The sequence below is a fragment of the Lissotriton helveticus genome, chromosome 4_1 (assembly GCF_964261635.1).
Source record: "Lissotriton helveticus chromosome 4_1, aLisHel1.1, whole genome shotgun sequence".
NCBI lineage: Eukaryota > Metazoa > Chordata > Amphibia > Caudata > Salamandridae > Lissotriton > Lissotriton helveticus.
In genome coordinates, this window is record NC_136063.1 from 1,630,676,473 (window position 1) to 1,630,699,369 (window position 22,897).

The 22,897-nt window shown below is 45.1% G+C and overlaps 1 protein-coding gene across 1 annotated transcript in view; it reads right to left on the minus strand.

Annotated features, from left to right (window-relative positions):
* The window catches only part of ITGA9 (integrin subunit alpha 9), a 913,294-nt gene that overhangs the window by 752,025 nt on the left and 138,372 nt on the right, over positions 1–22,897 (minus strand). Inside the window, exons 4-5 of the mRNA XM_078688268.1 lie at positions 22,586–22,709; positions 13,138–13,205 (exon numbers count right to left, since the gene is read on the minus strand). Coding sequence (XP_078544394.1) covers positions 13,138–13,205; positions 22,586–22,709 — 192 coding nt within the window. The remainder of the gene's footprint in view (positions 1–13,137; positions 13,206–22,585; positions 22,710–22,897) is intronic.

Here is a 22,897-nt window from a genome sequence, read left to right on the forward strand (position 1 = left end):
ATCTGCACATGCATCCATCCATCCGTCCATCCATCCACCCATCCGTCCATCCCTGGCCATCCATTTTTGATCTGCGTATCCAGTCATTCATCCGTCCATCCATCGTCCGTCCAACCATCAATCCCTGGCTCTCCATTTTTGATCTGCGCATGCATCCATCCATCCATCCATCCATCCACCCATCCCTCCATCCCTGGCCATCCATTTTTGATCTGTGATCCAATCATCCATCCATCCATGCGTCCCTCCGTCCGTCAATCCATCCATAAAATGGTTACTGAGACCCTCTATTCTGAGCGTTGCAGGCGACCCATACATTTAACCTTCAACAGGGATGCATTGCAAGTAAACAAATTCCTTCTTTCATGAAAGTCTTCCACCCACAGAATGTAACGCACACAGAAGGACACCTCGGACCATGCTCCTGTCCTGTTCTCTTCAGGAGCTGGTAGACCACACTGGCATAGGAACTTCATGGACTGCAAGTAACCTTTTCATGAAACGTGGGGCAAAAAATGAGAAAGGCCATCCCTGGAGTGCTGGGCTTTGTGCACGTGTTTGTGTGTGCGTGCGTTTGTGTGTGTAGGTGTGTGTGTGCGCGCGCTCACACATTCTGTTCGGACAAACAAGGTGATGCTTCTGTGGCTCGGGACTGGGAGCACAGATTTCTTCCATAATTAAGCTACCCAAGGAAATAAAATGGACAGGAAAATAAATGTACTAGAGTTGCACAAGTACAGACAAGGAAACAGCTGCTGCTGACCAAGTCTAATTCTTATCGGCCATTGTACTATGGTTACCCCAGTCACACCTGCTTCCTGCGTTACTCTTGGCCGAAATTCTCTGCCCGGGCTGCCCCTCATGGGGGTGCATGTCCAAGGCCGTGCAGACATCCCCTGTGCCGTGGCCTGAGTATACGCATCTCTGTATATTTATGTCGTGTCGAGGGTCCACAAACCACTCAGACACAATGATATGTTGCAGGAGCTCTTTATTACATCTTTCTTCTTTGCGCACTGCCTACTATCTGCCCACTTCCTTTCTCGGCTCCTCCTGTTCCGCCCCTCCTTCCTGCATTCCTAAGTAGCCGGGCAGGTCCTAGTGCCCAGCACTGCTCACTACGTTACACCTCCCCCCTTCTTGACAAAAGAACAATCAGAGCTTACTTATAATCTTGAAGACATATAAATCATAAAATATAGTTACAGTTCTTCGATCAGACGAATCGGTCTGCGAATAGTTCGTCGTGGCCGCAGATATGTATCCGGATGATTCAGTTCTTCTCTGTCAGTGCTCAATGACGCGGGCCGATCATTGGCACTTGTCCCATTACTTTTTGTTTCTCCACACACAGGACTGCTCAACATCTCTTTGACTTTAGGGCTACACTTCTGAAAGTGCGACACATTTCGAGTAATTCTTTTGTCATCAGATTCTGCAGTAATCATAGTTCCCTTCTGTCGTGTCACCATCAAAGGAGTCTCATGATAGCGGCAGTCTGTCTTCTTTTGTTGTTCTTGTTGAACTAACACCCAGTCTCCTTCCTGAATCGATGGGGGTGCAGCTCTCCTACGGTCATCAGCATAGGACTTCATCTTTTCCTTCTTTAGTTGGTCAATCACAGCGACTTCTGCATGTTCGGAGTTGTGAGATGCCATTCCATCAGTCCCTTCTACCATGGGTATTCGGGTGCGCACTGACCGGCCCAGCATCAACGTTGCCGGACACTTGTCAGTGGTGGAGTGAGGCATGTTTTGGTATGCTCGCAATACCTCATTTAATGCCACTTGGGTGTCTTTCCGAGATAGCTCAGCTTGTTGAATAGTTCTCTTTAGGGTGGACATGAACCTTTCTACCATACTGTTGGCCTGTGGCCATAATGGAGTGATCTTACGGTGTCTTAAATTGAGATATTTGCAAAGTCTGCGAAATCCTGGCTGTTGAATGGGGGCCCATTGTCAGTCTTCACAACTTTTGGAATGCTCCAGGCTGCAAACACTTCATCAAGAACAGGTATGGTACTGGAAGCTTTGGTTGTGACAAATCGTGCAATGGGAAAACGTGAGTATTCATCCATGATGACCAGAATGTACTGGCTGGATTTAAATGGCCCAAAGAAGTCCACCACAACATACTGCCATACACCTTCCGGCAATGGGGACATCTGCAGAGGTGCAGGAGACTCAGGCCGGCTTACCAGTTGACATTGGGGGCAGTCCTTTAGCGTGAGCTCAACCATTTGGTCTAGCAGCGGGAACCAGACTCGTTCTCTTAATGCTCGCTTAGTGGCTACGATGCCTCTATGACCTTCATGTGCCAGGTTGATGACCCCTTGACGCAGTTGCTTCGGGATGACTAGGCGATTGTCTCGTAGTATCAGGCCATTGGCAGAAATTGATAGTTCCCCTTTCACATGCTTGAAGGAAGCCAGTTCCTGTACATCAATCTGTTCGTCTTGCACTTGGTCCTCCAAGTGTGGCCAACTGCTGGTCTGTATGCGCCTTTTTATGTCTTGCATCGTACTGTCATCACGAGTGGCATCGCAGATGGCTTCAAGCGGGACCGACGGAGGTCGTGAATGAGCAACTACAAAGTGTACATATTCCTCGGCTATTGATGGCCTGGACTTGGTTGTTTCCTTGGGGTGTCTTGACATGTAGTCAGCAGGATTTGCAGCTTTGACCGGCTTGTGCACAATGGTGTATGTTTACTCTTGAAGACGCAGAACCCATCTCTCTATCCTTGGTGGCATTTTGGCCCTGGGATTGCCAAAGATGGTGATTAGAGCTTGGCGATTCGTGATTAACGTAAAATGCTTGCCATATATGAAGATATGAAAGTGCTCGCAAGCCCACACAACTGCCAAGCTTTCTTTCTCTGGTTGAGAATATGCTCTCTCGGTGTCTGTTAGGCTTCTGCTGGCATAAGCAATGATGTATCGTTGGTCACTGTCTGTGTTATACTGAGCTAAGATGGCTCCCAGTCCTACAGGACTAGCATCGACCGTGATCTCAGTCTTCTTTTTTGGGTCAAAATAAGCCATGTTGTTTTCTGACTCGACCGCCGTTTTGATTTCTTCGAAAGCTTGTTCACATCGGGAGGACCACTGAAACGGATGCCCTTATTTGGTGAGTTTTCTGAGGGGATAGCTGATGGTCGCATAATCTTTGATGTATCGGGCACAGTAACTTGCCATCCCTAAGAATGAACGCATGTCCCCAGCATCACGGGGACTTCGAATGTCTTTAAGGGCAGCCACTTTTTCGGGATCAGGTCAAATTCCTGCACCGGAGAAGATGTGACCAAAGAATTTCAGAGTCGACTTGTGAAACTCACATTTCTCTTTGTTTAGTGTCAAATTGGCTTCCATGAGGGCATGACAGACGCGGTCCAATGCTGTGTCATGTTCTTGTGTTGTTGGTCCATGGATCAGGATATCGTCACTATAATTTAGAGCATTTGGGATATGATGAATGATTTTTCTGATGGTTTCCTGAAAGATTTCAGCCGCTGAAGAAACCCCAAAGCTCTGTCTTTTGTACCTGAACAAGCCTATGTGGGTTGAAAAAGTGGTAATATATCGGGACTTTTCGTGCAGTTCTAGTTGATGATAACCTTTCTTAAGGTCTAGTTTGGAGAATATCTTGGCACCATTTAGAGAGGCAATCATGTCACTGATGTGAGGTCCTGGGTGTCGTTCCTTCTCAATGGCAGTGTTAGGTGCCCTCATGTCCACACACAAACGGACTTTGTCAGGCTCTCCCTTCTTTGGTACAACTACTACCGGAGAAACCCATGGTGTGGGCCCTTCCATTCGTTCAATGATGTCAGCTTCGAGTAGATCATGCAGTTCCTTTTCTACAGCTTGCTGAAGATGAAAAGGGACTCTTCTTTAGTAGCATCCTGCGCAGTGACTCCGACTGACACCCTTCAATAATTCTTAGGCGAAGAGCATCCTCTGTCGAAAACGAGTCAAACTCACAATAACGCGCCAGACGTCTAAGGCGTGTGATGAAGACGCACATGGGCTCATCTTTCTCTTGAGCCGCTAGATTAAATGGATATCTCTCGTAGTCAATGTTCCTTTTATGCAGAAACTTCCGATTCAGTGCCTCACATACATCAGTATAGGATGACGCCACTGCCGCTGGTAGTTCCTTTATGATCTGGCCAACGCCTTTCCCTAACAAATTGCGCAACGCTATCAACTGTTGTCCTTCTTCAGACACGTGCGACCCTTTCATGAAGTCTTCAAAGTCCTCGAGCCACTCTTTCCATCGAAGACCCATTCCTCCTTCCGTTTCAAGGACCAGAGGGTCAGGTGGGCGCAAGAACGAGACCCCCAGCACCCCCATGTGACCAGTGTTGGCTGGCGCTGGGCCTTGTTGAGGCGGTGGTGTAGTGGATATTGTAGTGAAACAAAGACTTCCAGATGTGAAAACGTTGGTCGCAGACACGGGACACACAGCAACCTCCCTGCGACACACCTCAGGAGTGAGTCTTTCAGCAGGCACAACACTACACAGACATCCCTCTTGATGGTCTCACAATTAACAGCTCACTGTATATGTCTCACATAGACATGAAGGAGGTGAAGACAATCTAATCCTTTGAGAGAAAAACGCCGCCCAATTTGCATTTGCCAAGTTTGCTTGTAACCCTTGAAAGAAAATACTTGCTCTTATGGCCTGAAAACACTGTCCAATTTGCATTTGCCAAGGCTGTTCTTCTTTCTTGAAAGAAACACTTGCTCTAATGTTCTGAAAAGGCACTTTCGATTTACCTTTGCCAAGGTTTGATGATTTTCCACTACTTCGCCTGACTCCAAAATGGCCGCCAGGGATCCCTTGCAGGGGATAGGTGTATGTTATGTTATGTTATAACAAATTTATTGAGCGCACTGTCACCATGAGTTTCCTGGCGCTAATCGGATTTAGAGACAGAAAAGGAAAAAGGAAAAGAGAAACAAGAGGAAAATTAGTGAGAGGAAGGGAAGAGGAGAGTTTTTAGGGATTTCCTAAAGGAAAGGAGAGAGCAAGAAGACTTGAGTGAGGTTGGGAGGGAATTCCACAGCTTGGGTGCCAAGCAGGAGAAACTGCGGCCACCCGATCTAGAAAGTTTGAAGCGAGGGACTACTAGGAGCTGGAGGTGGGCGGACCTCAGAGCACGAGAAGGACAATAGGGGGTGATTAGGGATTTGAGAAAGGCAGGGGAGGGACTGGAAAGGGCTTTGAAAACCAGGCAGTGGACCTTGAAAGTAATTCTTTCACTGACTGGTAGCCAGTGAAGATGACGTAGTAGGGGTTGGGCCGACTGCCATTTAGGAATTTTGAAAACAAGTCAAGCAGCCTGGTTTTGTACGATCTGTAACCTGGACAGCTGACATCTGGGGAGACCGTAGTAGATTGAATTGGAAAAGTCCAGCCGGGACATCACCAGGGCTATTAGGACTTGCAACAAAGCTTCGGGTGACAGAAGATGAGCGACTTTCCGTATCCTGTAGAGCTGGAACATGCAGGAGGATGTTACTGCGCTCACTTGTGCCTTGAGGGTGAGCCCGGAGTCAATCAGGACCCCAAGGCTCTTCACACATCCAGCAGGAGAAGGAGGTGTTCCGAGCTCGATAGGCCAGTACTGAGGGCCCCAAAAGGGGGCGCTTCTCCCAGGAAGGAGGAGCTCAGTCTTGCCCGGATTGAGCTTGAGTTGGTTTTGATTCATCCAGTGCTGGATGTGTGTCAAGGCTGACTGAAAGTTAGTGACAGCGTCGGGGGAAGTGAGGGGAAAAATAATTTGTAAATCATCCGCGTAATTAAACACGGTGATGTCCCACTTACCTAAGGAGTGAAGGAGGGGTTGAAGGTACAAATTAAAAAGGAGAGGAGACAGGGAGGATCCTTGAGGGACCCCACAGGCTGACGAAACGCTGGTGGCGCGAAAAGGGCCCATACTGACTGCCTGGGATCTATCCTCTAGGAAAGATTTGATCCAGGACAGAGCAGCCCCACAGACTCCGGCGGACTCGACACGGTGGATTAAGATGTTATGGTCCACCGTGTCGAATGCCGCCGATAGATCGAGTAGAACTAATGCCTGGGGTTGTCCTCTGTCATCGGTGCGTCTGAGGTTATCCAACACGGCGAGAATCACGGCCTCGGTGGAGTGGGCTGGTCTAAACCCGGCCTGGTTGGGCGCCAGAAAGTTGGACTCCTCGATAAAGTGCGAGAGGCAGGTCGTAACATGAGCCTCCAGGATTGTAGATAGAAAAGGCAGGAGAGAAATAGGGCGGTAGTTGGCCAGGACCGCTGGGTCGGCACCTGGCTTTTTTAAGAGGGGCACCAGTACGGCCTCTTTGAATGAACTGGGGACTATGCCCGAGTTGAGGGAAGAGTTAAGTAGAGGGAGGATGCAGTGTGGAAGGGTGTGACAGACATCACGAAGCACAGAAGGAGGGCAACAGTCCTTGGGGGATCCAGATTTCACGCGCGTAGACAGTTTAGCAAGGGATTCCGGGTCAAGCAAGGGGAACTGAGAGAAAGTGGAAGTATTAACAGGAGATGGTGCTGCTATAATTGGGGAATGAGAGTGAGGAATGGAGTTTTTGATGGCAATGATTTTATCAATGAAGAAAGAGTTTAAGGCCATGCAGGATTCTGATGAGGGAGGCGGGTTCGGAAGGGTCCTGGCGTCTGATGTCAGTTCGCCAAGGACTTTGAAGATCTCCTTAGATCTGTTAGGGGCTGTTAGGATTCTATTCGAGATGAAAGTGGTCTTGGTAGAGATGATTGCAGCTTTATAGGTTTTACGCGCAGACACGTATGCATCCCTGTCGGGGCTAAGATAATTGCGCCGCCATCTACGCTCCAGTGTAGGCACCTGACCTCAAAATGTCCACCGCTGAAATCTCGCACCTCGCGAGACTTAACTCCTCACACCCACGTGGGCTCTCCAGCAACCGGTACCACAGCAGAGCACTCGCAAGCACTCACCCCTCAGATTTAGTGTCCCTCGCAGCACACAACTGGGGTGGGCTCCCAGATCGCTATCCTCGGTACACGCGACTGGGGTGGGCTCCCAGCTCACGTCACAGCATCTCCAGGCGCGGCGTCTCCACGCGCCTCATAACCGGGGTGAGCTCCCGCAGACTATGCCAGGATAAACGCGGCCGGGGTAGGCTCCCGGACCGCTGTATGCAAACGAGCCGCCGCAGCTCGCTCCTTCACTCTCACGGCAATTTCAAAAGCGCCGGACACTCGATCGCCGAATGTGACACTAGCTCTGTGCTAGACACGCACTCTGTGACGATCGTGGCCACTCTTCGTCGCCAGATGTCGTGTCGAGGGGCCACAAACCACCCAGACACGATGATATGTTGCAGGAGCTCTTTATTACATCTTTCTTCTTTGCGCACTGCCTACTATCTGCCCACTTCCTTTCTCGGCTCCTCCTGTTCCGCCCCTCCTTCCTGCATTCCTAAGTAGCCGGGCCGGTCCTAGTGCCCAGCACTGCTCACTACGTTACAATTTACTGAAACATGAAGCTGTTCGATCCGCCTCAATGTGCTTCGGAACCTCATGAGGAGGCATGAAGCGCTATGCAGTGAGTGCACCATCGGGCATCTCTTAATGAATAACATGGCCTGGCACCCGTGCCGTTCCTTCCTGATCATTATCTTCATCCCACATTACAGGCTGGCCAGGTATTCGTTTGTTAGAAGAGATACGATTGGCCTATTTGACAATAATAAACAAACTACTTATTCTGCGCCTTACACTGTAAGAATTTCATTTAAAATGTTACTTTAGATAGCTAAATGCAAAATTGACAACAACACCAACTGAAATGACGCACTAGCACCCGTGGTACTTTACAGATAAAAGCACCGCCTAAAATCTCTACTCTGCATGGCCAGCAGCAACTTCTGAAAAGGCTCACGAGCACCGGAAGTCATAGCCCGAGGTTCACAAAGGTCACTTCCTGGCTGTGCAGCCCAAAGGCGCTAACCTATCATGGCAATTTGTGAGAGCAGCCCTGGAAACTTAAGCGGCTTATTGGTTTGTGGAAGGAGCTGGAGGAGGTCAGAGGAGAGCACCACCAGAATGGAAATCAAATGAGCAAGTCTAGTTGTAATCTTCTAGAAGAATGAAGGAGAGCACACTTACTCATTAATGTAAGCACTGTTCACGAGTACAGTACCTTGTAAAGATGGCGGCTGGCTACAAGGCAGATGGAAGATGGAAGGAAAGCTGAATGAGGCAGGCTGCAATCGCTTGAGTGATGACCGTGTAAGGAATAGGGTACTTTAAAGTGGGTCCAAACAAACTGGTTTGCAGTACATCCAGAGAAAGTGGACAGACAGCGTGGGTATGTGCACTGGGAGGCAACTACACATCTCTATGCTCCCCTGAACAGAGAAATGCACTGACACCACTATTTATGAGCAGGAGAAAAGAGGCAAGAAGTATCAACTCAGTGTTTCGCTTTAACAATCTTGCAGTGCAGACAAAGAAAGAATTTCTGTAGACTATTGTAAGGTAGTTAGTTGGTGTGCGCCCATGTATTACACCAGAGGCTGCCGAGATTAGCTTGCCCTTGATATCAATCGGACAGCCATTCACCAATTCATTTCAAACAGTAAAGTATTATTCACTCAGTAGTAGAAATGGTCAACAATGTTTGGTTGACATATTTTCTGTCAACAACAAATGCCCAAACTCTCAGCAAACAAATTGCAAAGTCCCATGTTGACTTGACATATAGGGGTTTCCCACATCTTATGATGTAGCTACTGCATTTATTATGCATGGTTGGTCATTTGTTGGTTTTTAGAGTGGCCTATGTGTGAATAACGCAAGTGTTGTGCATGATACCCGCTGGTATACTCCAAACTGGTTGCAGTGGATATGTAGCTGTGATTAAGCACACTACTGTAATGTCTGTAAGGTCATCCTTGTGCTGTGTCATCTCTGCTTCTAGATGGACCCCACAGACCCACTTGTGTGGTTAAGTTTGGGTTGTCCATCTCAACTTCTAGTTAGAACCCATACATGAATTACTTTGGGGGCTGTGATTACCCTTAGGTTGTGTTATCTCTGCATTTTAGTGGCCCCTTTGGCACACGTCTGTGGTGTCTGTGGTCATCCTTGGGCTGTGCCATCTCTGCTTCTGATTGGACCCCGTTAACACTTCTGCGGTTAAATGCGGGCTATGCATCTCGGCTTTTGAAGGAATCCATACACCATCTGCTGTGGTGTCTTTGGATTTCCTAGGTTTTGTCATTCCTGCTTCTTGTGGTCCCATAGACCTAATACTGTATTGCCTGAATGGATTCATTCTTATCTTTTACAGTACACTTCATCAGTCTCCTCGACAGGCTGCCAGTCTGCTTCTATGAGTCTTTCCTGGGTTCTTTACTCTCTGTGGTGAACACTATGCCTTTCTATTTTGTCATTCTTTCCATACTAATGATTCACTGAGAGTTTCTGTCTTTATTATTCCGATCACTTCATAGTCATATTTCTTCATTTTTTCCCTGTTTCTTTGCAGATCTCTCTTCTCATTACTTTTTCTGCTAACCAGTTACCTTTTGCTACCCCTACTCACAATCAAGATTTCATTTTTAATTCCTCTTGGAAGCATTTTGATGAAAACTCTGCTGTAGCTTAGGTATGCTGTTACCACCTCTTTAATATTTGCAAGATTGAAACCTTGTTTTCTTTTTCAACTATAAAATACTTTTTCGAAACTCTTGTCTTTTATCCATTGTGTCACTGCTCATCTGACACTGATTTACTGAAACGCATAAACGGCCTACCTGTGCAGAATGAATGTGTCTTTGCTATACAGTTTTCTGTAATCTTCAACTCCACCACTGTATTTACAAATGGATTCACTTTCTTAGCTTCATGTTCTTTGGGATCCCTGACCCTTCCTTGTTTGTGTTCCCTTATCTCTGTTTACATGCACCCTCGTGGCCTCTACGTTCTGCAGATCACAGTTTATCTGATCCGCTGCCGCCTTGTGCTGCTTCTTGTTTCCACTCTTACACTTGTGGCGCCCACACTCTGGCCTGCTGACCCGTGACTTTCTACCTCACTGTTTATATGCAAACCATTTAAAGCTGCCATCTTGGGATTGATCAGCATGCTTGAATCTGGTGCCAGGTTGCTGCCTTATACTTTGCTGTTTATTGTTTTATTCTCGTCTTTGCACAGCGTTTTGAATAGAAGTGCCCCAACAAATCCAAATAAATTAATGTAATCTACTTCGCCGTTAAAAGGTACAGCCATTTTAACAGGACCCTGCTTACGTTTATGAGCTGTTGGTCTAGGGCCTAGGCCCTACATTCGGCCTGCCAGGGTTATAACATAGTGCCCAATAGCAATGCATTTTGCCTAAACCCACCTTGAAAAATGTGCCATGGTAATTCCTTTGAGACAAGAGAATGTATCAGCTTGTTGGACAGATAGACATTGCCACCATCTTTCTCCCCTTTAGGGGCCCACATTATAATTTCTGTCATTTGCCCTTTTGGGATGTTGTCTCAGAGCGGGCATCCTGCCGCGGTTACTTCAACAGACAGATTGAAACTAGAGAATACAAATATTTGCTTTTATTGTAAGGTTCTGTTGCTTTTGTAGCACACTGTTGTTTGGTGTGGAGCTCATGAATATCAGTGCTCCGGTAGGGGCCTTCAACACTAATCACAACACTCTAGATGAGGCCTCCCTAACTTGACACAATGCTCTAAAAAAGCCTCCAGACCAGAACACAATAGTTCAAGTTCAAGTTCATGAATTTGTATAGCGCACTACTCACCCAGAGGGTCTCAAGGCACTTGAGGGGGGGGTAGGTACAATGGAAAGAAGTGACCTCTAGAACTGAACACATCACCCCAGATAAGACCTCCAGAACAGGTCACAGTACCGATGAGGAGGTCTCCAGAATTATCCAGATTCCGGGTTTAATATCTCCACTGTGGGGTCCAGATCAATGCACATAACCACAGGTGCGGCCTCCAGTATGAAACAATATCCCAAACGTGGGCTGCAGTTTGGGAAACAGTATTCCAGAAGCAGCCTACAGAAAGGGCATCCAGAACTCAACCTGGTGTTGCAAATGGGGCTTGAGGCTATTGACACAAAACCAAGATAAGACCTTAATTCAAGGCTCAACATTTTGGATGGGGTCACATAACTCAAAGCAATAAACTAGATTTTCCCTCTAACAATAGTAGCATTGAGAACTAGACACAGTGTTCAAGACAAGCTTTACATTAAGGAGCGCAGTACTGCAGAGGAAACTATACTAGTGATATGAACGGTGTACAGTTCCAAGACTATGGCTCTTTCATTTTCATCATTTCTCATCCAGCAACCTCAACATTCTTATTGTGCACCACACAACCATGACACAATGCATACCCGTGTCTATGCTCTGTGTGGTAAGTGAAATACTGCACAGCAGCTACACATTGTACATTTTGTTTGCAAAGGTATATGTGAGGGAAGCTTGCACGGTTGCTGCTGCCAATCAGCGCTGTACTTCCTGTGAGTTAGGGGAGTTTGCACTGTTTCTGTGATGCTGGGCATGCGCTCTGCATGGTAATTCAGCTTCGTAAATTATTTCCACTGTTAAAACCATATCTATTGACTTTGTCAAGGCCTTTTCTTGGTATCTGGGAGGAGTACATAGACATATCAGGGACACTGCAATGTGTGACTCATCTCAACATTCCTAGCTTCATGCCCTGATAAAGAGGGGCTGGAGGGGGAGAGGCTGGGCAGAGGGATAAGGTTCTTCAGGGATCAGAAGAGTGAGGGGTAAGATGAAGAGATGTACGTCAGTGAAGTTTGATAAGGACACAAGATTCATGGACTTCATCAAGATGTATTAAAAGGAAGGAGTTTCGGAGGGAGGGGGGCACTCAGTTGTAGACAGGCGATAGTGATGTGTGGGAGTTAAAGAAACGTTTTGCCATCTAAGAACTCAAATGTGTGAATCTATCTTATCTGTGCTGCATGAACAGTTAAACAGTTATCTTCGTAGCTGCCAATCACAGCACAGAAGCGCGCTGTGGTTATGATTTGTTTGCTGAAACTGCACTGGCCAATAGAAGCTCGAGTATAGAGTGTACTTCACCTCATCATTCTGTTTGTGAAAGACGAAGAAAACGATTTGTTTAAATAACAGACAAGCAGACCAATGCATTTGTTGCAAGGTCCTGTGTGGTCACGCATAGCTGAAGTGCACATCGGACATTCCACAGACATACAAAAGTGCATACTGGACAAGGTTGCCGCATGAGTGCACAGCTGTACAGGTGCAACAACACCTTCACTAGGAAGCACACAACGTCAGACAAGACAAATTAAAGAACTGAGGACACACGCAACACAGTTCAGCTCTTCCATATTGGGTAGCACCAAGATCACAACAATTAACCACCAGGAACAATAAACAATTACAACCCCTAACAGACGACATTAGTTACAACAACGCGCTCACAGCAAACAGAGCTCAGAGGCACCGTATAGCTGCACATCATCAAGCCGACAAAAGGTGTCCACCCACCATAATATATACAACTCCACAATTGAACAACACACTAAACCAACACACACAACTTCACATATCTAGTCTAATTATAGAGATACTTTGGACCCTAATAAGAGACAGTACTCTCAATTGCCTCAGTCACATACGTCAAGCATCAAAATGCAAATACCAACTCTACCAGATAGCCCAAACCCAAGTTGGTAAAGACCTCTGCCTACACAGGCCTACTAACTAAAACACACAAGCAATAAAGCCAATGCACGAAAGCAAAATATTAGCCACATCCACACTTCTGATGCTCCAACTCAAACTATCACAAAAAAATCTCTGGCCTGTGACAGCATCCTTGAGATTACAGTGTGAAGGTACCCAAACTCCAGCAGTGCTGCAAGCCATACTAATAGCAATACGGCGCTGCGCAAATGTTTAACACATTGATAGTGAATGGTTGTTTTACAATGTCCACAGCATTGGCCATGAAGAACCATTTATAAATTCATACTGCGCATGATGTAAAACAGGAGCATGCATGGAAACACAATCAACAATGTCAGGAAACACCTGGAAGCAGCCATGACCAACCTCAGTGAAGAAACCTGCAATGCCGGCCTGGCACGATCCATGCTCCTCTCCATACTTCTTCTTATATTCTGAAGGAAGGTGTGGTGGGGGAAGAGGAGGGAGAGAAAACAAATCACAGTCAGTTGAGGCTCATGATTGTGAGGGTGGTGCTCTACCAAGATAATTCTTCATATGCTCAGCCACAAGACATCAAATCTAATCACAGAAAGTACAATCTCAAAGATTCATTGTTCCACAGAAGACCCTCATGAAAAATAGCTGAATCCCACCTGGAGGGTTAATTCTGGGGAGAATACTACCAGTGGTGGCTCGCCGAGGGAGTGCTGCGGGGTGGTGGGGCGAGGGGGTAGTGGAGTGCGACATACGACGGACAGGAGTAAGGTAAGTAATTAAATAAATAAAACAATTTACCTTGCGCGCGCTGCATCGCAGAGTTGGCAATGCAGCGCGCGCAAGGTAAATTGTTCTATTTATTTAATTACTTACCTTACTCCTGTCAGTCGTATGTCAGACTCCACTACGTCCCAAACTTCCCCTCCGCCGCCCCGCCCCGCAGCACTCCCTCGGCGAGCCGCCACTGAATGCTACCCTGGGCCATTAACAGTAGCCTAGAGTCTCTAGATATGATAAAGCTGGGTCTGGAGACACCTGGTCCGGCTTTACCGGGTGCAGATGCACACCTGGCGAGAACGTTGCATGGGCCAAAGGTAGGAGCACAACCAGCCTCTGCCCAACCTGTGTAGCTATCCCGGGGAGAAGACATCACTCTTTCCAACGAATCCATCCCTGCCCCGCACTATCCTGACCCCAAGGCCTCCTAGCCCTCAATGTTGGCATTTTCTGCCTGCTTTGAGCAAGCAGGAAATGTCCCTGAAATTCGGGAAAAACACACAAAATTTAAACCCAGTATTATTGGATTCGTGTGATTATGTCCCATTTCAGGGAAAAAACTACTAATGGCTGAATTTCGGTGGAATGATACCAGCTGGAATCTATGACTCTGGTTTCCCAGCATCTCCGCGACAAAATCTGGCCTACTTGTAATGAGGGACTGAGTGATATAATTCCTAGATTCTGCATCGGGATCTCAACAAAAACATGGACACCACGCAATCCTGTACACATCATTCTATCACTACAAAATATAAATTAGCATCACAGTGATTGAAAGGGATCATGTGGCAGGAACGCACAACAACATACACTGTCTACAGATAAGTTACTTTAGGTACTGCGCAAAATGTATGACAATATAAAGCATGATTTCTTTCCCATACAGCCATGCTCTTAAGTCGATTTAAAAAAAAAGTATTTGTCAATTTCCTATTGGGAGAAAGGATCTTCCTCAGTGATACCAAAATTCAGGCTTCCGTAGATAACTCAGACTTTTTCATAATTATTCCACCAGATGGGCAATGAAAATGGGTAATCAGCTATTCGCATCAGCAATCTCATTCCATTTTGCCAAGTTGGAAGTTCATGTTAAATAACATTATTTTGGATTTATTTATTGCACTAAAAGGGTGAACCACATGTGGGTTTCCTCAAAACTCTGTTTCTGTCCTTGTTCACTTTAACGTGTTTGTGACTCCCTCTTCATTGCTTTTTTGTATATCAGTTTACACATGCATGCTGATGACAATCCTTTTTCAAAACCATACCGAAATCTCGTTAGATGTCGCCACCTGCAATAAGCCACATTTTTGACATTATGACATGGATGAACACTAGTTGGCCAAGTTTTAATAGCCAAATAAATTATCTTTTAGTGGAAGACACTAAACTTAAGATATCAAAATATATCTCTGTACATTTATAAATCGTGTTATCTATAGAGCATACACCTAGTTAAATAGCAACCTTTAACAAAGCCAGTAGGTTTCACCTACATGAGATCTATTGACTTTGTTAGCAAGGAATGGAGTGGAGTGGTATTGTGTGCATCGAGTGGATTGGCATTGTGTGGTGTTGTGTGGCATTGTGTGTCATGGAATGGCATTGAGTGGAGTGGAGTGGCATTGTGTGGCATGGACTGGAGTGGACTAAAGCAGTGTGGAGTTGAGTGGAATTCTTCAACATGGAGTGGAGTGGAATTGTACGGCATGGAGTGGAATGGAGTGCTGTATAATTGTATTGTGTGGAGTGGAGTTGAATTGTGTGACACGGAGTGGAGTGGAACTGGCTGGCATGGAGTGGAATTGTATGGAGTGAAGTGGTGTGGAGTAGAATTGAGTGGAGTGGAACTGAGTGGTGTGGAGTGGTGTCGAATAGTGTGGTGTGGAGTGGTGTCGAATAGTGTGGTGTGGAGTGGAATTGTGTGGCGTGGAGTGGAACTGTGTGGTGTGGAATTGTGTGGCGTGGTGTGGAATTATGTGGCGGGAAGTGGAGTGGAATTGTATGGCATGGAATTGTGTGCCATGGAGTGGAATTATATGGCACAGAATTGAGTGGAGTGGCACTGTGTGGCATGGAGTGGTGTGGAGTGGCATTGTGTTACATTGAGTGGAGTGGCACTGAGTGGAATGGAATGGCTTTGAGTGGAGTGGCATTGAGTGGAAAGGAGTGGGCATGCCGCAAAGGGTTTCAATGCCTCATTGGGGGTAGTAATCGGTATATAAGTACAATTACAAAAAGTGGAGTCGCATTTAGTGGAGTGGAGTGAAATGGCATTGATTGGAGTGGCATTGTGTGGAGTGGAGTGACATTGTGTGGCATGGAGTGGATAAGAGTGTCATGGTGTGGTTTGGAGTGGAGTGGCACTGTGGCATGGAGTTGAACGGCATTGCGTGTAGTGGCATTGTGTGACATGGAGTGGCATTATGTGACATGGTGTAGAGTGATATTGAGTGGCGTGAAATGGAGTGAGATTGTGTGGAGTGGAGTTGTATTGTATGGCGTGGCGTGGAATGATATTGAGTGGAGTGAAGTGTCATTGTGTGGCATGGATGGAGTGAACTTGTGTGGTGTGGAATTGTGGGGTGTAGAGTGGAATTGTGAGGCTTGGAGTGGAGTGGAATTGTGTGGTGTGTAGTAGAGTCTACTGCAATGCAACCTCAGCAGTTGAGGTTGACCCTCTGAGCACAGCTTTCAAAGAAAACAAGGATGCTTCTAATCGTTGCAAATGTTCAAATCAATAAGTTCAACCAATGAAGTCTTTCAAATTTTTAATGATCATTCTTCTCATGATCTGAAATCTTTTTTCAATATCCAATCTCTGGATAATTCAAACTTTGTTCAAACATACAGTGTTCACCGAAACATTTTTGCCCAATGCATTTTGGGCGGTCAAAAAGCGCCCTTCGTCAGGGGCTCGTTCTACAAGGAAAGAAAGAAACATCAGAAAGATCTGTCTCTGCTAATAGGCATAAGGTCAATGCTCAACAGCAAATACATGCTCAACATGCTCATAATTCAAAAAGATGACTGTGAATTCAACATGGTCCGAACTCACGAAAAGAGTGTAAACGTTACCAAGTAGAAAAAAACAGCGTGTCGAATCATAAGACTGGTGCTCCTATCGCATGGTGCTCATAATTGTGAAAACGTGCAAAGTGTCAAGCAGTAAACAGAGAACGCTAGGTGCTCATAACGTGCGGGACATAGGGGTGTATCTAACATGCGTGGTCTGAGAAAAAAAATGAACAAAAACATTTACGCGGTGAACTTCAACCGCTAAGGGTCAACTGTGAACGAAACGCAAAAGTGCGAGCGAATCATCGCGTACTGCGAGTTAGTATAAAAGCTGACAGCTCTATCCGGCGTACGTGGTACTTACTAGTAGATTATGTGTAAGGTGCGGTGAATCATGCATCGGATGCTCAGACAGCAGTCTCTCGGCATCGTCTCAGGGAGGTGAGGTCGCGTGTGACGCATAGGGTCGACCAGTGATAACGAACAGCGAAAATAAAAGAAGGACAAACTAACAGGTTTATTTTCCCTGTTCGTTATCACTGGGCAAAAATGTTTCGGTGAACACTGTATGTTTGAACAAACTTTGAATTATCCAGAGATTGGATATTGAAAAAAGATTTCAGATCATGAGAAGAATGATCATTAAAAATGTTAAAGACTTCATTGGTTGAACTTATTGATTTGAACATTTGCAACGATTAGAAGCATCCTTGTTTTCTTTGAAAGCTGTGCTCAGAGGGTCAACCTCAACTGCTGAGGTTGCATTGCAGTAGTCTTTATCCTTTTCGCTGTTGGGGAGCAGACAGCGACACCTCTGGAGCACGCTACAAACTGAGTAGTGTACAATTTCATTTTAGAAGAGGCTGTGCGGGTCGCAACTCATATTGGTGTGTAGTAGAGTGCCATTATGTAGCATGGAGTGAAATTGTGAGGAGTGGAGTGGCGTGGCGTTGAGTGAGTAGCATGTGTGGCACTGAGTGGAGTGGCATTGTGTGGAGTGAAGTAACATTGTGTGGCGTGGAGTGGCACTGTCAAGTGGAATGGAGTGAAGTGGCATTGTATGGTGAGGAGTGGAGTGCGATTGTGTGGTGTGGAGTGGCATTGTGTGGTGTGGAGTAGAGTGGAGTGATATTGAGTGGAGTGGCATTGCGAGGCATGAAGTGGAGTGGAGTGGCATGAAGTGGAGTAGAGTTGAGTTAAGGAGCACTTAGTAGAGCAGAGAGGTATTGAGTGAAGTGGAATTGAGATGAGTGACTGTGTGTAGTGGAGACGAGTAGCATTGTGTGGTGTGGAGTGGCACTAAGTTGCGTAGACTAGAGTGGAGTGGTATTGAGTGGAGTAGCATTGTGTGGCATGAAGTTAAGTGGAATAGCATGAAGTGGAGGGACCTTGAGTTCAGTTGAGTGGAGTGGAGTGGCACTGAGTGGAGTGGAGTGGTATTGAGTGGAGTGGAATTGAGTGCAGTGTCATTGTGTGCAGTGGAGACGAGTAGCATTGTGTGGTGAGGAGTTAAGTATAGTGGCAACTTCCTGGTTCTCTTCGACTTATGGTTAATTAAACCACCTGTAAGAAGAACCTACAAACATGGTAGTTCTCAGCCCCGGATGAATTGTGTCATTGCCTAATTTAAATCGTTCCTGCTTAGGGGGCCTTCTTTCTTTCTGTCCTCTCCATTTGTTTATTTTAGTTGGTTTGTGATTGATTTATTTTGTAATGGTTGAATTGAGGAATGGTGTTTGAGTTAGCAAAGGATGCTCTGATTGAGTGGCCACGCACTTTACACTTTACATAGACTTTACAAGTTAATTTATGCAGTCATTCATTGTGTGGAGTGTAGTGGCACTGAGTGGCGTGGAGTGACATTATGTGGAGTGGTATTGTGTGGCTTAGAATGGAGTGGAGTGACATTATCTAGAAAGCAGATGGTTCTGTGAGAATGGGTTTGTTTACAAATAAATGCTTTTTAGACCGGGAGGGCTGGTGGGTGAGGGAGCAACATATATCGTACCAGAGAAGTAACATGGAGAAGGGACTGGATGGGAAGGGGAAGAAGCATTACGGACAAGGAAGTGGGAGGGGAAGTAGAAGTTGTACCTCAATCACAGGGCGAGCAGCAGATAGACACTTATTAAAATAAAGCAAACTGTGGTTGTCCATGTTCCACAGACAGAAAAGGAAGTGACGCCCAATATGCACTGGCCAATTTGTAGGCAGCAAAGAGTGACAATAATGCCTTTTAATGGTAAGCAATGGTGGGGGGCTCCAAGCCCATATAGTAAACAATACACCTCTCAGCAGTGCATACAGGAGCTGTCGGAACGTGAGGCCTAAAAATGAACTTATGTAGAACTTGGGGAAGAGGTTATAAGACTTTGTGCATAATACAGATGATAACAGAAGAAAGGTAAATGTAATCTAAGTAGATTCCGAGGTGGCAAATGGGCGCTCTTTTGATTATGGATAATGGATTAAATATTTTTTGAAATTTTTTAAGAAAGATGTATTTAGATTTTTGGGAAATGTAGAAATGTAGGTGAAAGCATGATGTGTGGAAGGGTATTTCTCCAAATTCAAGGCCTGCTACGGATTGCTTCCATGATATTTTCTTTTTGACACTCCACTTAAAGCACGGTGATCTATTAGCTCATTGTGTTGGATTAGATCGCTGGTGATGCTTGGATTGCAAGCTTCTGATCTAGAGCATGGCTTGTGGATTGAATGACATGGATGTTACACACTCAACTACATGCTTTAGTTTCTGGAACAATTGACTATTCCAATGACAGCTCAGATACTGGCTTTAGACTTGATTGGTCATGCATTGAATAAGGGATGTGCAAAACCAAAATGTCTCTCTTGTAAACTTTTTGGAATACTTGCGAATGCATGATTGCTCCCTGCAGGTCGCAGAGTTTTTTGCATTTGTGTTTTCAAATTACAATCAGGACTTTTGCTTCCCTTTTAAAATGTCGTGAGAAAATAAAGATCTCCAACATCCGTCAAATTCGCGAGGCAAGTGGATTTGAAGTAAAATTGCGAGAAATTAGTGCAACCACTTTCAGTGCCAACTTGCACTGAGAAATAATAATGTCATTTTGCAGGGGAAAATGCGAAATGACATACACATGAGGAAACGAAGGAAAAAATTCGGCGAACTACATGAAGGCCGTTAAGCGTTAGACTTTCATCACGTAATAAAAACTATGCAGACAACATTAACGGTTTGTTATCCTGCCTCCTAGAGGTTGTTTGGAAGAAAGTGATGGGAAATTCTGACCTATATAGAGCTTCCTCAGAGGGTTACAAGAGAGTGACGACTAGAAGAGAAGGGCAAAGCACAAAGCCCGTCCAGGATAGTCTCATAGCCATTAAAAGTACGTCCTTAGCACTGGACTGGAGCAGGGAGAGGTTTTGCTTGTGTCTGTGATCGTGCTGAGTTGGAGGCCGTGCTGCACGTCATCAGAATGGCCCGTTTTCCGCTGGCAAGATCCTGCGTCCAGGCCCAGCCCCTCAGACGTCTACACTTTAACAGCCCCGCCAAAAAGTCTTGGCCGACAACGGCGGTCCCACTAGGAAGTTGTGACGAACATAGGAGGCCCCAGAGGGGTCTCTCACACGCACCATTTACAAGCAGCAACATTACAAATCAAATGGCCATTAAGGGAAACACAATGCCGATTGGGCAAGCAACAACTGCAAAGCAGTCTCACAAAGATGCTTACTGCCGGCTGAAATCAAGCACAGAAGCAGTTCTTTGCTCACTGCCTATTACTATCTTTAACCACATGAGCGCCCATGACCTACATCGTCACGGCAGCCTCTCCGATGCATGCTACCTAACATCCTTCACACCACAAAACGTGGAACTCTGCAAATGGTTCATTTAACGCAGGTTTATCTCCCTAGTTATTGAGAGAAATCAGACAGACACAGACGTGCGTTTTCACAGGAAGACTAAAGTAAAAAATATTCTCACGTAAGAAAAGTAAGCATTAAAAAAATCAGAATTCTTTCAGAATATCAAACATTTTGGACCTGTTGCCTTTCTCTCCTGGGATGATGTGGACACTCGATGGAGCTCCAGATAATTTTTTTGAGGCATTGAGTCACGTGACAGGAAATGAAGTCACAGACTGGAACAGGAAAGACGTGCTTATCAGTTGCTGTCAGGGGAGTTGTGATAAGTCCTAACTGGAAATGCGTTGATCAAAAGCTCCTTTGTCAGTGAAGGTGAACAGACTCCAGGATTTAAAAGTGATTAAAGCACGATAATGTCTTAATTGTCAATCATGGAAAATGGCTTCTGTCCAGTTAATATTTACACACAGTCTATTGTTCTTTCTACAGAAAATCACGCGTGGAAGAAAGTAACAGCAATATTGGTAATTCAAACGGCAAAACAGAGGGACAGAAAGTATTATCTGTTCAACAAACATGTAACACAGTAACGAGATTTTGAGTGGTAGACTTTTTTGTTACTTTAGTTAAAGCAGCATTGACCGCAGAAAGTAAATATACAGACAAAATGTCTGATATGTTCTTTCTGTAGTATTGAATCTGACACAAAGAACCACGTGAGCGTTGTCCGCACTACAGTGCTATATTGGGTGTCTTTCTGCCCTATACTGGAGTGACTCTTCAATTGTTTGGTTAGAATGAAAAACTGTATTTGAGTAGCTCATAGATTGTATTAATAAGTTGCCTTTCTGTTAAGTCACAAAGGACGAAAAGCCAGCCAGGCAGGCTATCCTGCACAGGATATTATTATTATTATTGTGTTTTTATGTCCGTGCTAATTTGCACATAGGTGCTATTTAGCAACTTTTTAAATATTTATAAGATTTGTGCTGATTCAATCAATTTCTTTTCGTGGGAGTCAGTGCTAATGTAGCATCAACACTCTGTATAGTCTATTGTGCCCAAAGTTCGAACAATGGTATTTCTGACGCTGACGCTGCACTAAATATTGCAAAATAAAGGAAGTGGAATTATGCAGTAAAAATGATGCTAAAGCACAGACCAAAAATAGCACCAACCTATACAAAACAGGCCTGTGCAAAGTTTAAATGAGAGGTCTGTTTTGGTGAGAAACAGCGACAGCTTCATTCAGTACATATTGTAGCCAAACCCCTTTCAAGACCTTTTGGATATATAAATACATTTACTTCTGCAGCACGAGAATACTGTTTTTGTACAACCATTATGCGAGTACAGAGAACAATTGGAGAAGCAATAGTTTATCACTGTTTGAATAAATATGCTTAAATAAATACAATAAATAAATGTCTGTTTGTGACGGTATGCCCCGTCCCCAAGCTACCCTGCTGTAAGTAGATGGAGCAAACAGTTTATGAGGGCGTATCCCCATCCGACAAACTTCTGTGCTTTTTAAGACTACGTACTATTTCAATACCCTCGGTGTAAGTGTTGTTGGATATAGTCTTGCACTTTTCCATAGGGTTGTGTGCATTTTTTTATATTTTACCCGCACTGTACAGAGTTCTTCTAATGTCATCACGAGCCCGTCTCGCTCTTAACAAAACTATCGATAAAAGTAACCTGCATGAAATCCTTCCACTTATAAGCATCTTATGCGTGAAGTAGCATATTTAGTCTCCTCTTTTTTCTCTAGCTCCCATTTTTGCTCTATCTTCCTTTAATATATATGTGTCAATGTGACAATGCAATTTAGTAGTAACACTTCTTTTGCATTACATGTTGTTATATTTATTTTGCTTATGGTCAGGGAGTGGGAAACCTCAAGAAAAAATACAAGAAAAAAAGAGGTGGAGCTTGAATTCCCCAATACCTGCCACTGAGCACAGTTGATTTTTAAAATGGACCTTAAATATGCACAAAATTAGCATATATAGGCTTAAAACTCACGAAGAGGGGTATTTGAGTGCTATTAATCTGTTATGTGTTCAATGTCAGACCATCAAGGACTCCATGCTCCATGTGTGTGTGTCTGTATGTGTGTGTGGGGTGTATATATCACTGTGTACATGTGTGTGTGTGCCAGAAAGGCTGATCCTACCTTCATAGCATGGTATGAGAGTCCGCCCCTTGGACTGCAGGTTCGGTGGAATGATGGTACAAAAGCCGTGAGGGAGGATGTGTTCTGACTCATAGTAGATATTCTTCCAGCGATGCGCACAAGCCTGAAAGAAAGTTGAATATGTTAACAACCACTGTTGTATTTCTATCTAGGACCCTAATTCGATATTCCTAATTTATGCCCTTATATGGTTATAATAAATAACATCCTTATAAAGGCATAAGAATCATATCCATATTTAGTCGTAGCCCATGCAGTCCAAATTAAGCAAGGCTACTTCGCCCGACTCCT